At 54.5% G+C, this 13,782-nt stretch overlaps 1 protein-coding gene across 1 annotated transcript; it reads right to left on the bottom strand.

Annotated features, from left to right (window-relative positions):
- Positions 1–649: 649 nt before the first annotated feature.
- RASL10B (RAS like family 10 member B) lies at positions 650–13,248 on the bottom strand. Its single transcript, XM_008011070.3, has 4 exons — positions 13,008–13,248; positions 9,072–9,434; positions 3,625–3,749; positions 650–3,123 (listed from the first exon to the last, which is right to left on the bottom strand). The coding sequence occupies exons 2-4, from the start codon at positions 9,285–9,287 to the stop codon at positions 2,853–2,855; spliced, it is 612 nt and encodes a 203-aa protein (XP_008009261.1). The 5' UTR covers positions 9,288–9,434; positions 13,008–13,248; the 3' UTR covers positions 650–2,852.
- Positions 13,249–13,782: the final 534 nt, after the last annotated feature.

Below are 13,782 nucleotides of genomic sequence, written 5' to 3'. Positions count from 1 at the left end.
AGGACTGTGGTGGTGCGGGGAGGTATAGCTTCAGATATTATCCCACTGGAGGAGATGGAGACTAGGAGGAAGGAGTTGGTGGTGAGAGAGGCTTCCTCTTTTGAGGCTCAGCCAATCTTTACAGGCAGCCCCATCTTTCCTGGAAGTGGCTGGTGGGTCAGCACCACGGACAGAGACATCCTGCCCTCAACACACACGCTCCCGGAAGGCACCCTTGCCCAAGACTTCAAAGCTTTGCTCTGGAGTTTGGGTCCTGAGATCACTCAGGGACAAGACGGGTGGCTGAAAGTGTTCCTAACACATCTACATCCAAGAAGTTATGACTGAGAGGCTGCAAAGTCTCAGCCTTGAGTGGGAAGGACGAGACGCAGACGGAGAAGCTGGGATTCAGTCCCATTATGGAAATTTTCCAGACTGGCAGGGGAGAAGTTCTGCTTCCCTTCTGAATGGTTTGAATTAGTTGGAGGGTTTGGGGTTAGGTGGAAAGGTGATACATCCCAAACTCTTCACCGGTGGTCTCCCTGTTGACCTGGGCTTTGGGACTGGGGGCCACCTCACCACCTTCACCCTCCTTCCACACAGAGCTCAGCAGGCAAGCCCTGTGGGGATCCCTCCCCTCCTACCATGAGGAATGGAGCCAACACCTTGGTACAGAAACGAGGGAAAACACTCCCTGATTTTTAATCTGACTTCGGATAACAGCTCAATGGGCGTCACACACACTTCCAGACCCTGTGGTGGGAAACCCTGGGAGGGGGTGGGAGGGGAAGGACAGAGACTCAGAATGGGGGTGGAGGGACCTGAAATCCAAGACCTGGGTTGAAGTGGAGGCGGGAGGGGGCCTGTCAGGGGATACATTCCAATGGCTCCCACAGGGGAGCAGCCAGAGGCCTGGGCCCCCTCCCCCCACCTCAGGTGCCTCAGAGTTGGGGGTGATGGGGCATATGAGATGCTGCCATCCCTCATCCCCTCCCTCTGGTGAACCAGGAGGCAGGGGTGCAGGAGACTAAGGGGCAGGCCCTCTTTGATACCCTCCCAGCCACTCTAAGGTGTGGGGAAGGGGAGCCACCTCCTCTGTGTCAGAGGGAGGCTCACAGAGGGCAGGTCACTTGCCTGAAGTCCTGCAGCACAGCAGGGACTAGAACGCAGGAACACTAGACTGCCCAAGGTCAAGGCAGTTGCTGTGGGGTTGTGCTACCCCCACTTGGTGGACAGAGTGGGAATCAGCCGGGGAAGCAGAATCATAGATTCCCCCTACAATGGATGTTGGTGATAAATTCCCCACCGACGACCCTTCCCCCAGACTCCGCTCCATCACCACTCTGGGCTACCTGATTTCCTAGTCTATATGCTGCAGCCTTGGCTAAGTTGGCCAAAGTGGAGTTGTCCTCTCTGCCTGCCTTATAACAAGGGACCCTGCCGTCCTCCCACCAGGCCAGGGCTGAGGGCTCAGCCTCAAGGACAGCTTTCTTTGGTCAGGGGGCAGGGGACAGGGCACCACTTCTCCCTCCCTCCAATTCCCGCATCAATCCCTTATGCCATTCCTAGAATCTTCACTATTATTGTTATTTCTAAATCGTTACAAAACTGACAGTGATCAGCTCCGGTGACGAGAGGTAGAAACCCGGCCAGGCAGCCGGAGAAAATGGGGCGGAGTGAGTTAGGGCATAGGGCTGTTGGGACAAGAGGGTGTCAGATCCTGAGGGCCTCCATCTGGGGCCGGCGGGGGGAAGATGCAGGTGTGTCTCCCCCAAGCACAGGGGTCCCCACCATTCTTTCCCTGGCTCTGTTCTTCCCCAGATTAATCAGGATAGTCTGAGATCTGAGGCAGGCAGAGTCTGGGGTAGCCAGATGGGGTTGAGACGGGGCAACAGAATCTTCACTGGGACAACCTGACCCCCTTCTGGGCACCATCCTGCCCACGACCAGACCCCAGAACCTAACATTCCCCAGTCTGACAGACCAGATTGCAGTATGCAGGAGGTAATAGAAGACTGGAACCTGGCATCATGGAAAATAAACTATCCTTTGGGGGATTCCCTTTCCACACTCTGTCCAAAAAAAGAAGAGTTTTAACCCAGGGGGTGATCTGGCTTTGGGGTCAGGAAGAGTGAGGGGCACCTGGCAGGGACGGACCATCGAGTTAAGGCTGGAAGGTAGGTTGTTGTGTCTCTGGGGGCTGCTGGGCGGGGAGGTCTCCCTGGAAGCCGGAGAGCTCAACCTTCTCCCCTCACTGATCTGGGATCTCAGCCCCCGGACCCCTTGATGGTGGTCTTTGGGCCACCCGCATCTCTGCCCTGTGCCGGTGGTGCTGACAGTCAGAAGGCCTGGCCTCACAAAGAAGCTGCCAGGATCTGCGACAAGGGGATGGACGAAATGAGAGCCCTGTGAGCGGAGCTAGGGGGGACTGGAGGGTGGGTGAGACAGGTAAGGACCAACAGACGCTTGGGTGGGCGGACATGGGAAAGGAAGACACCCGGCAAAGACAGACACATTCTGGAAAAGACAGGTGGGGGCCCGGCCAAGGCGGCACCTCGCCACCCCCACCCTCCATTGCACGCTCACCCCCATCCCAAAAGGCTGTGGCACCCCCGCGGGTCGGGCCGGGCACTGCACTAAATACAGCACTGAAGACGGCTGTCCCAGGAAGCCACGGGGGCAAGGGGCAGGGCTTAGCAGTTACTGGGGGCTCCCTCTCGCGCTTTGCTTCCCACCGGGAGATGCGTGGCTGCAGGGGCCTCAGGCCGGGACCGTCACAGTTCCATTTCCCGCCCGCTCCCCGCCCCAGCCCCGCAGTACAGCCCCACCCTCCGCCCGGCCAGTGCCGGTGCAGCCCGCGGGGCGCGCAGGTGTCACATGATGGCGCAGCGGTTTCGGCGCAGCGCGCCCTGGAAGCGCAGGGCAGCGTGCACGTGCTTGCACCGGGCGCAGCCGACGCTCTTGAGCAGCTCGCTAAAGAGCAGCAGGATGTGCCAGTTGTACTTGGCCGAGCATTCCACGTAGCCGCACTTCCACGTCTTGCGCACCAGGTGCGACACGTTCCAGCGCGGGATCACGCGTCCACGCTGCAGGTCCCGCTTGTTGCCCACGATGATGATGGGCGTCTCTGAGGTGCCGATCACCCTGCGGGGCGAGGCAGGAAGCTCAGAACTCTGTCAGTCTCACAACCGTTGTACTCCCAGCAGGGCAGGCTGTGCCTGGCCAATACTACCACCACCGTATGTTCTGCTCCAGGCGCAGCCCTAAGCCCTGGAGGTGTTATAGTCTCTGATCAGCACAACTGATCTAAAAGATGGGTTCTACTGTTATCCCCATTTTACAGATGAGGACATAGGCTTAAATGTTTACTGGCTTCAAGTCATGCAGCTGAGTGGCCCTGGAAGTCTTGTTCCAGAAGTCCCAGTTCTTAACTACTGCACTACTCTAGCCACCCCCACAGCCAGGGTCCCAACATGAGTTAACAGAAATGGGGACAGCACAATGTATGCATGTTTGAGTGTATGTGTGGGAATCTTAGAACACATATACCTCTGGCTCTGTCCCTATGCTGCCCCCTTTTCACAGGGACTGGCTAGCACTGGGTCATCCACAGAAGTGGCAATGGACTGTGTTCCAGCCTCTCACCTCGTCTCCAGGATCTGCTGGCGGATAGTCTTAACGTACTCAAAGCTGTCAAAGCAGCAGATGTCGTAGACCAGGATGTAGGCGTGGACGCTCCGGAGTCCCCTGCAGCAGGCGTCTGCCCACTCCTGCAATATCCCCAGCCAGTACCAAGGTCAGAGCAGCCATGAGGGCTCCCCTAGCCCCCAAACATCTCCCATCAGAGGGGCAGTGCTCTCACCTGCCACTGCACCTGAAGCCTTCCATACCTGCTCATCCCCAGGAGACCAGGCCCAGGGAGAATGGAGGAGCTGTAGCCTCCCCATTCCCAAGCCAGGATGGAGCAGGTCACATTGTTTGACCTTTGTGCACATCTGGAACTTAGTTCTGCCTTGCTCCATTTTGTCCCCTCATCCATCCCTCGAGGCCTTTTCTCAACAAGTACATTTATTAAGTACCTCTAAGAGTCCAGCTCTGAGCTGGGTGTTGGAGCTGTTAAAATTCTATCTTCCAAGGCTCAGCTGAAGTGCCACTGCCTCCAAGAAGCTTCCTGATTTCCCATCCTTCCTGCAAGCAGGGGACTACTCCCTTCATCTCCTGTGTTCTAACAATCCTTCGATTACACTTTCATTAGAGCTGTTCCATCTCCAGTTCCCCACTTCTGCTGTGAGCTCCTGAGAGGGCCACAGCCAGGCTGTCCTCATTTTTATATACTCCCTCTTCCTCTCTGAGTGTCAAAGCAGGTGCTCCTTAATGCCACTACCTGGGCTGGTGAGCTCTCCGTAGCCCCATCTGGGATCAATGCAACTCCTGCCTCTGCCACTGCCCTTAGACTGCTACCTGATGTGCCCCTTCTGTATGCTCATCTCTGCCCTCAGGCTTGAGAAACAGAAAAAGATTCAGACTGGATGCATAATGGGCTGACGTAGAGCAGGGCCCCAGGGAAGCTCCAGGGAGATGAACTTCCTGAATGTTTGTGCAGCTTCTCAAGGGATTGCGGGGTATAGCTCAAGATGAAGAGACTCCTAGAAAGGCCAAGTACACTAAAGAGAAGTTTCCTTAAGAGATTCATTAGTCAACATGCCAGTAGTTACAACTGCAAGAGTGGTTTCAGGCAGCCAGTGTGTGGAAAGAAGTGGGTCCCTAAAGTTGGGGGACAGAGGCCTCCAAGGACAAAGGAAACCAGTCTTCTCCCACCAAAGCTCAGGCAAAAGACTAGAAGAAGGTGGAGGTATGTCTCCTGTCCCAGCATCTGAGTCAAGTGGGGCAGGGGCCAGGCACAAAGGAGGACTACAGTTCTCCACTTCCAAGAAGGATCAAAAGGAAATGACTTTGGTGGCAGTAGTGCAGAGTTAAGTCCAACTTCAGAACAGCACTTCCCAACTCAAAGGCTTAGAAGATGCTGCAGTGGATTTCCCTAGGGAGATGATGTGGCATCTTTTCTGTGTGCTGAGGTTTAAATTTTTGGTGCAGCAGGAGGATGCTGAGGACAAACCTAAAACCATAGGAAACTGAACTGGTTTCTTAGGCCAGGGAAGACTGCATTCTGCTAGACACAGTGATCTCCAGGAGCCTGGAGCCTGTGCATACAGATGCTCCTCTGATCTCCCAAGACGAGTGGAGATCAATGAGAAGTGGGAGGGATGAGAGGCTCCCAGTCTCTTCAATCTCTCTGCTGGGGAGAGGGAGCAGCTGCCAGCTTTTGAGGGTGACGGGCCCACCTCTCCCCCAACATGTTGCCTCCTTGAGGGGACCTCCTGGCTTCCTCCCACCCACTCCTCTCTGGGGGTTCCTAAAAGAGAGAGGAGGAAGGCCCCTGATTGGTTAGCTTGTCCCTTCTCCCTTGATTGAAGGGAGGAAGCAGGTTTCCAAACTGTAAAAGGTCATCTTGGGGCTGTGTCAAAACAGAGAAGGAGCAATGCAAAGGGAGTCCAGTTTCAGGGACATGCAGTCTGAGAGAGGCTCAGTCACCTGCATCTCAACCATGCATTTGCTGATAATTCCTTTGGTGGTTTGCAAGCACCTGATAATCTCAGCTTCCTTCTCTGATTGAAGGGGCTGCAGAAGACACTGAGGCTCACATCCAGGAAACACTGCTCTCCTGGGCTCTATCTCATCCGGCATTGGAGAAGAATGTATTCCTTTATTTTCAGATGGTGGCCATCAGGATTCTTAGGTTTTATACTTAATCTTTGGCACCTCGAGGATCCCTTTTTCACAGCATTTCTCTGCCGAAAGTCCCTTACTGGGCTCCTTGAGTGAAATCTTGGATATTCTAGAGTCCAAAACTCAGAGTCAGTCAAGAAGAAACAAGCCAACAACCCAATAGAAAAATGGGCAAAGGACATCAATAGTTCTTGAAAAAAGAAACACAAAGGTCCTTAAACCTATGAAAAGATGCTCAATTTCACTCATGATCAGAGATGCAAATGGAGACTACAAGGAGAATATGACATCTCATCTCTCAGATTGTCAAATATGCTGTCAAAAGCCTGAGAATATACTCTGATGGCAAGACTGCAGGAAAACGGGCTCTCATATACATTGCTCACAGGAGCACAGCATACACCACTGCTATAGAGGGCAATCTGGAAATAACCTCCCTTCAAAACTCCAGTTACAGTCACAATTTTTTTTTTTTTTTTTTTTTTTTTTTGAGACAGGGCCTTACTCTGTTGCCCAAGTTGGAGTACAGTGGCACTATCTCAGCTCTCTGCAACCTCAACCTCCCAGGCTCAGGTGATTCTCCCACCTCAGCCTCCCAAGCAGCTGGGACCACAGGCATGGACCACCATGCCCGACTAGTTTTTTGTATTTTTGGTAGAGATGGGGTTTTGCCATGTTGCCCGGGCTGGTCTTGAACTCCTGAGCTCAAGTGATCTGCCCGCCTCAGCCTCCCAAAGTGCCGGGATTATAGGCTTGAGTCACCTCACCTGGCTCTGTATTCACCATACCATTTCCAGGCATTGTGATCCAGCAATGCCATTTCCAGCAATGCCATTTCTGGGAATTAATCCCACAGATATACCTACTTAGGTTCAAAATGACTTATCTACAAGGCTATTCATTGTGGCACTGTTTGAAACAGCACAAGACTGGATATCACCCACTTGTCCAACAAGAAAAGACTCCATGGTACAGCTCTTCAATGGAGCAGGGTGTGGCCATGAGGAAAGAACAAGGAAGTCCTCTAGATAACAGCCTGGAAAAATCTCCAGGTTATAATAGCAAGTTAAAAGAATTGAGGTACAGCGCCAAGCATAGTGGCTCACATTTGTAATCCCAGCACTTTGGGAGGCCAAAGCAGGATTGCTTGAGGCCAGGAGTTTGAGACCAGCTTAGGTAACACAGCAAGATCCATCTATACAAAAAATTTTAAAAATAAAGTCAAGGTACAGAACAGTGTGGTTCTTGCTTTTGTTTTGTTCTTTTTTTTTTTTTTTCTTCAGACGGAGTCTCGCTCTGTCGCCCAGGCTGGTGTGCAGTGGCGCGATCTGGCTCACTCTAAGCTCCGCCTCCCGGGTTCACGCCATTCTCCTGCCTCAACCTCCCGAGTAGCTGGGATTACAGGTGCCCGCCACCACACCCGGCTAATTTTTTGTATTTTCAGCAGAGAAGGGGTTTCACCGTGTTAGCCAGGATGGTCTTGATCTCCTGACCTCATGATGCCCCCGCCTTGGCCTCCCAAAGTGCTGGGATTACAGGCGTGAGCCACCGCGCCCGGCCTCCATTTTGTTCTTTATGTAAGAAGCAGGGAAGAAAGCATTTTCTTACTTGGGTAAAGAAACACTGAAAGTATGGATAAAAATCCGATAAGAGGCCAGGCACGGCGGCTCATGCCTATAATTCCAGCACTTTGGAAGGCCTAGGCAGGCGGATCACTTGAGGTCACGAGTTCGAGACCAGCCTGGCCAACATGGTGAAACTCCATCTCTACTAAAAATACAAAAATTAGCTGGGTGTGGTGGCAGGTGCCTGTAATCCAGCTACTCAGGAGGCTGATGCAGGAGAATCGCTTGAACCCAGGAGGCAAAGATTGCAGTGAGCCGAGATCATGTCACTGCACTCCAGTCTGGGCGACAGCAGGAGACTCCATCTCAAAAATAAATAAATAAATATATTTTTAAAAAGAAAGAAAAATTCGATAAGAATGGTTATAGAGAGTGGGGCAGGAATCAGGGTAAAGGGGGCAACATGAAATAAACAAAGGTCAGTGTCTAGGCTTGGAGCAAGATTTGAATGTCCAATCAGGTGATTGTTAAAGTCTCCTTTAGAAGAGAACTAGAAGGCCCTGTGCCCAGACCGTTTCCCCTGATAGGCTCAGCCTCACTGCTTCCAGGGCAGAGGCGGGATCAGGCTTCCATCTTGCTGCTGACCCCAGGCGCCTGGGATGGGTGAACAGGTGTCTCCGGCAGATTAGGCCAGGGCCCTCCTGCCTGGTGTTGCTGAGAGTGCTGAGTGCTGAGCTGCCCGCCAGCTCCCAGCCCAGGGTCGCAGCCTGAGAGACTGCTTTATTTGCTCCGTTACACCTGGACAAGCCTTGTCTCCTGCCTTCTGGGTCTCCACCACTGTGCCTGTCCTTCCTGGAAAAGCTCTGTACACTCTGGTCAGAGGCTTCCTTCAGTGAGCAAACATATCTTAGAGCTCAGCTTCCTTTTTCTCTCCACTCCCTCTCGAGTCAGAGGTTGAGAAAGGGCAAGAGGACCTGGTTCCAGCAGGCAGTGGGGAAGGAACACAGTAAGTGAGGACCCTGGGGGCATTTAAATCCAAACCTGGCAGGGAGAGTCCTGAGGTCAGGGGCAGAGCATCACTTAAGAGAAGAGGGTCTTGGGCAAGAGAGCTGACTGGGGTCTCCAGAGTCTCTGAGAACACACCTTTCCCAGGGCCCTGTCTATTCTGCTGCTGTCCCTTCTCCAGGGGACGTGGAGTGAGGCTATGGTAGGCACAGCTCTGAATACTCACTGCAGCCTACTGTTCCCTGCCCTTTTCTCTACTGCCTCTTACCTGCCTAAAACCTACTTAGTTGAGACATCACCCTCTGTGACCCCCCAACTCCACCCCAACACATCTGGACGACCTGGATGCCCCCTTAAGGGCTGCTCCAGTTCCCTGCTCCTCCAATCATAGCACTTATCACACCATGTAACAGTTGCCTGTTAGCCTTTTCTCACCAGACTATGAGTTTCTTGAAAGCAAATTCCATAAATTGTTTGCTCACCATTCTGCACCAGTGCCCACTGCAGGGCCTGGCACACATTAAACGGTCATCAAATATTTGTTGAATAAATTAGTACACCAGTGAATGAATTCCTGGAACAGCTCTAAGCAGGGTGGCCCAAGGTGCAGTGTGGAGCTCCCAAACTCAGTGATGGGGCCCTGGCAATAGGGCCCGAGCTACAGTAGGTTGGAATCCAGGCTCTCCCCTACCCATCCATTTCCCCACTAACCCATGTCCCCCAGGGTCCTCCTACCTGGAGCGTATTGACAGGGAAGGCGCTGATGGGCGGAAAGTCGAGGATCTGGAGGTCGTGTACGTGGCCGTTCATGACGACAGCAGGCAGGTAGAGGCGGCGGGCGGTGGTGGGCACGCAGACCTCGCTGAACTCGTTGTACAGGAACTGGCGCACGATGGCACTCTTGCCCACACCTCGCGCCCCCAGCACGGCCACCCGGTAGGTGGAGACCATGCCTCCCGCCCCACTCCGCCACCTCGTCCTTGCCGCTGTCTGGGGCTCCCCCGGGCTGCATATTCCAGGGGCTGGGGGCTCAGCCACCGTCAGGACCAACCATTGCTGCCTCTGCTTGCCCTGGGCCCTCTGCGGCCTCCACCTGGACTGTGGGGACAAGAGGTGGGCTTAGTGCACCAGGTTATCCCTGGACATGTCCTGCACTTTTCCACGTCTGGGACTTTGCTGAAGCTGTTACTGCCACTTGGAATGCCTTCCCTTTCCCAAAACCCCGGTGGCCACCTATCCAAAACCTCTCCATCCCTCCTCCATTTTTCCCTGCATTCCAGTAGTAGGACCCAATCTTTCTTGACTTATGACCTGACTTTTCTCCAGGTCCAACTCCAACCAAAACAGGCTGCAGAGCAGAGTGGGAAGGGCACTGGACTTGGTTTGATCCCAGCTTCCCCACAGAGCCTGGGATAACACGGCAACACCTCTGAGTCTGTGTCCTTCTGAGTGGCTGGGACTGGGCAGGTGTGTCTCAGTGCCGGCACTCCTGACGTTTAGTGGGGAGAGAACTCGATTGTGTAGGACTGCCCACACATCGCAGGACATTTGCTTTCCATGGCTCCCAAGAGGTAGCTGCCAGCAGCAGCCTCCAGACACCATGATGACCAAAAACTCCCTCTCCCCCCATTTCCAAATGCTCCTAGTTGAGAATTCTGCACTAGATGACCATGTCGCCTCTGGGGCCCAACACTGCTGAGCACTTACTCTGCTGGCATGCCCATATGGGTATCCGTGGTCAGTACGACATCTCTGAGGGATAGGTACTGTTATTCCCACTTTAGAGACAAGCTTAGAAGGAGTAAGAAGTGTGTCCAATCACAACCCGAAGGGCAGCTACTCCTTTCTATGATGCTGCAGTACTTCTTCCAACTTTCAAGTTCAGTGATTCTATTTTTTTTTTCAGACAGAGTCTCACTCTGTCACCCAGGCTGGAGTACAGTGGCATGATCTCGGCTCACTGCAGCCTTCACCTCCCGGGTTCAAGCCATTTTCCTGCCTCAGCCTCCCAAGTAGCTGGGATCACAGGCATCTGCCACCACACCCGGATAATTTTGGTATTTTTAGTAGAGATGGGGTTTCTCCATGTTGGCCTCGAACTCCTGACCTCAGGTGATCTACCTACCTTGGCCTCCCAAAGTGCTGGGATTACAGACACGAGCCACCGCGCCCGGCCAAGCTCAGTGTTTCTTTTTTTTTTTTTTTTTTTTTTTTTGAGATGGAGTCTCGCTCTGTCGCCCAGGCTGGAGTGCAGTGGCTCAATCTCGGCTCACTGCAAGCTCCGCCTCCCGGGTTCACGCCATTCTCCTGCCTCAGCCTCCTGAGTAGCTGGGACTATAGGCGCCCGCCACTGCGCCCGGCTAATTTTTTTCTATTTTTTAGTAGAGACGGGGTTTCACCATGGTCTCGATCTCCTGACCTTGTGGATCTCCTGACCTTGTGATCCGCCCACCTCGGCCTCCCAAAGTGCTGGGATTACAGGCGTGAGCCACCGCGCCCGGCCAAGCTCAGTGTTTCTAATCGATGAATGCATACAGGCCAAAGTCTGGGTCTCATTCTCTGGCATCCCCTAGAGCCCAGAGGGCCTGGCACATAGTAGGTGCCCAGAAAAGGGCTGCTGGGGGTTGGCCTTGATATGAATTCATTAGCTCCTTGCCTGCTCAGTTTCAGTGACTTTAGGACCTGGGTATAACTCTCAGCTCTGGTGTGTCCTTGCTGCATGTCAGTGGGCAAATCACCTTCTCAACTGGAGCCATGCTTCTGCACACAGGTAAAATGAGGTAAACAGCCCCTATTTCTGAGAAAATCCACGTAAACCTCTTAGCCAGGAAAAAGAACCTTTCTTCTTTTGTTGGTGATAGTGACCAAAGAGGCTGTTACATGCCTGAGACCTCCTGTCTGGATTCCCAGGAGGGTGACATCAGCACTTGCTAACTGCGTCCAGGGCAGGTGGATTCGCTGGATTCTGGCAAGGCCATGCTTTTCCTCATGAGTGCGTACTTTTCTGTGGATGCATGTCCTTTCCACACATGCACAATCCGTAGCTGAATGTCCCCCAGGTTGTCCTGGTTCAGAGGACTCACTCCACAGGGTATGTGTGCACACAGCATAGTAAAAAAAGGTCAGGATGTGGAGTGAGAACAACTAGGGCTTGATTCCTAGCTCTGCCATTCACCTGAAGTGTGACCTTGGGCAAGAAACTTAACAGAGTGTTATGATGTGTGCATGTAAAGCCCAGGGCCTAGGCCAGCATAGGTGTTCAATAAACAGTGACCACTGCTATGGGCAGGGGTCTTTCATTCATCTAAGTTCCCCACAAATTTAGCAATGGCACCTCCTAGCAATCCCAGGAGGGGTTGCTATCTACTGTTGCATGAGCTCACATGCATGCAGTGTGTGTGTGAGAGAGTCTTCTCATTTTATTGAAGATTTAAAAAACAAACACACCCCAAAACAAACCCAGTGACTTAGAGAAGTGAAGACCTCATAACCAGTCAGTTGTTAACTAAGATGAGGACCCTAAACTCCTTCCTGCCCCATGCAGTGTCCCTTCTCCAACAGGTGTTTATACACTTACATGGGCTCCCAACTAGGGGGAAGTACCTATCCCTCCTTCCCATGTGTCCCTCCAGGTCCTGAAGGCCCCTTAGGCATCCCTGGACACCACCAGCATGGCAGAGAGACTCAGCTGGGTTAATTACATAACCAGCACAGGCAGGTGGGGAGTGGGGAGTCCTAGGGGAGGAAGAGAGGGCAAGGAACGCCAAGAGGAGTCCTGGCCTCTCTCTGGGTGTGGCAGCTCAGAGGTTTCCAGGATGCATCCTACCTGCAGACTGTCCCGGACACCACACTCCCTGCCCAGAAACCAGCCCTTTCTGGGGAGTGGCAGGGAAATGCAAGAGGGGCACTGCCTAGGAGCTAGGGAAGGGGCGCAGGAGGCCCCTAGGCTGGGGCCAGCCTCCTGGAACTCACCAGGCCCAAGTGTGGCCCTGTCCCCAACTCAGAAGCGATCGGTGCCCCTTCCTTCTTTCCAGGCAGAGGTCCTGGATCTAAGAGTATATTAATCCAACACCCTTGGCTGCGTGCGGAAGGGAGGGGGCTGTCCCAAGAAGCAGGGCCCAGGCCCCTGAGCGCTTTCTCCCCAAGGCCTGCTCTCTGCAGTGAGTCTGCAGACAGCGCCCGGCAAGAGACCGCCCGGCAAGAGAGGCAAGAGACCAGAGACACACAGAGGGGGCAAAGCCTAGTTCCGTCCCCTTCCCTGCGCCTGGACACCTGGGTCGCTGCCCAAGACTGACAGCGGGGGCTTCGCGGATCCAGAGGGCCGGGTCACAAGTCTGCCAGCTGTTTGTTCCAACCACGTTCGCCTGGAGGTGGGTTAGGGGGCGACAGAGGATGCTGCGCTCCCCATGACCTGATTGGTAGGAGTTTGGGGGGGATGTAGAAGCCCAGCTCGCTCTCCGCCTCCAGCACCTTGCAGGCACCCCCACCCCCAGCTCCAGCTCTCACGTGGCGGCCCCGCACCGCTTCCCCGCCAGCCCGCCGGCCCCCTCCTAGTCCCGGACTCCCTTCGCCCCGGCCGTCTCCTCCTCCCCTGACCCCGGCCCGACCCCCCCCAGCCCCTGCCCTGGCCCCGCTCCACCCCTGACCGCTTCCCCTCCTCCCGCCGCTTACCCGGGGCCGTCCTAGCTGCCCCCTGCCCTGGCCGGCCGGTCGGCGGGGCTGCGCTCCCCCCGGGCTCTGGCGCTGCCCCCCGGCTCCCCCGCCCGGGGGGAGAGAAGTGGGGGCGCCCCCGCCTGCCCAGTCGGGGCGGGCTCAGGGCGGGCGCGCGGGGGCAGATGCGGGCCGCCGAGGGGGTAGGAACCTCCAGCCCCAGCTCTCCCTCCGGAGCGCGCCGCCCGCTCGCGCTGGAAGGAGGAGGGGGGCGGGGGTGCGGGCTGGCATTCCGCTGGGTCCCTGAGCCTGACATATTCGCTAGGGCGGCCCTGGATGAATTATTTAATCCCTGGCCTCGACCTTCACACCCCTCCAGACTCTCCCTGCGAGAATTTAGCTCTAACCTGGAAGAGATGAAGAAAGGCATGGGAAAGCCCTCAAGGCCTTTGCTTCATTCCGACTCTTGGCCTCATATGCCCCTGGCCCAGGCCTGTAACCAGGCCACTGTGTGCCCTGCACTGTGTGTTAGAGACATCCAGGCTCTGCTCTTTCACCCTCCTCAAGGGCTTAGCGAAGGGTGATCAGTGTCACCCTTCACTGACGCAGTGAAAGGCAGAGCTGGCTGGCACAAAGCAAGGTCTCCCCTGCCAATGGGTGACCTCCAGACCCCTAAAACTACCATAGATCTCTTCTCTCCAGAATGGGAGATACCAGCATTTGTCAGGATTGAGGGCAAATCACCCAGGTATTTATTCTAACACTCATCATCGTCTAACCTTTGATGATCAATGTC

The sequence above is a fragment of the Chlorocebus sabaeus genome, chromosome 16, assembly GCF_047675955.1.
Source record: "Chlorocebus sabaeus isolate Y175 chromosome 16, mChlSab1.0.hap1, whole genome shotgun sequence".
In the NCBI taxonomy this organism is placed as follows: Eukaryota; Metazoa; Chordata; class Mammalia; order Primates; family Cercopithecidae; genus Chlorocebus; species Chlorocebus sabaeus.
The sequence above is the reverse complement of the archived record's forward strand: the minus strand, read 5'-3'. Positions and strand labels throughout refer to the sequence as shown.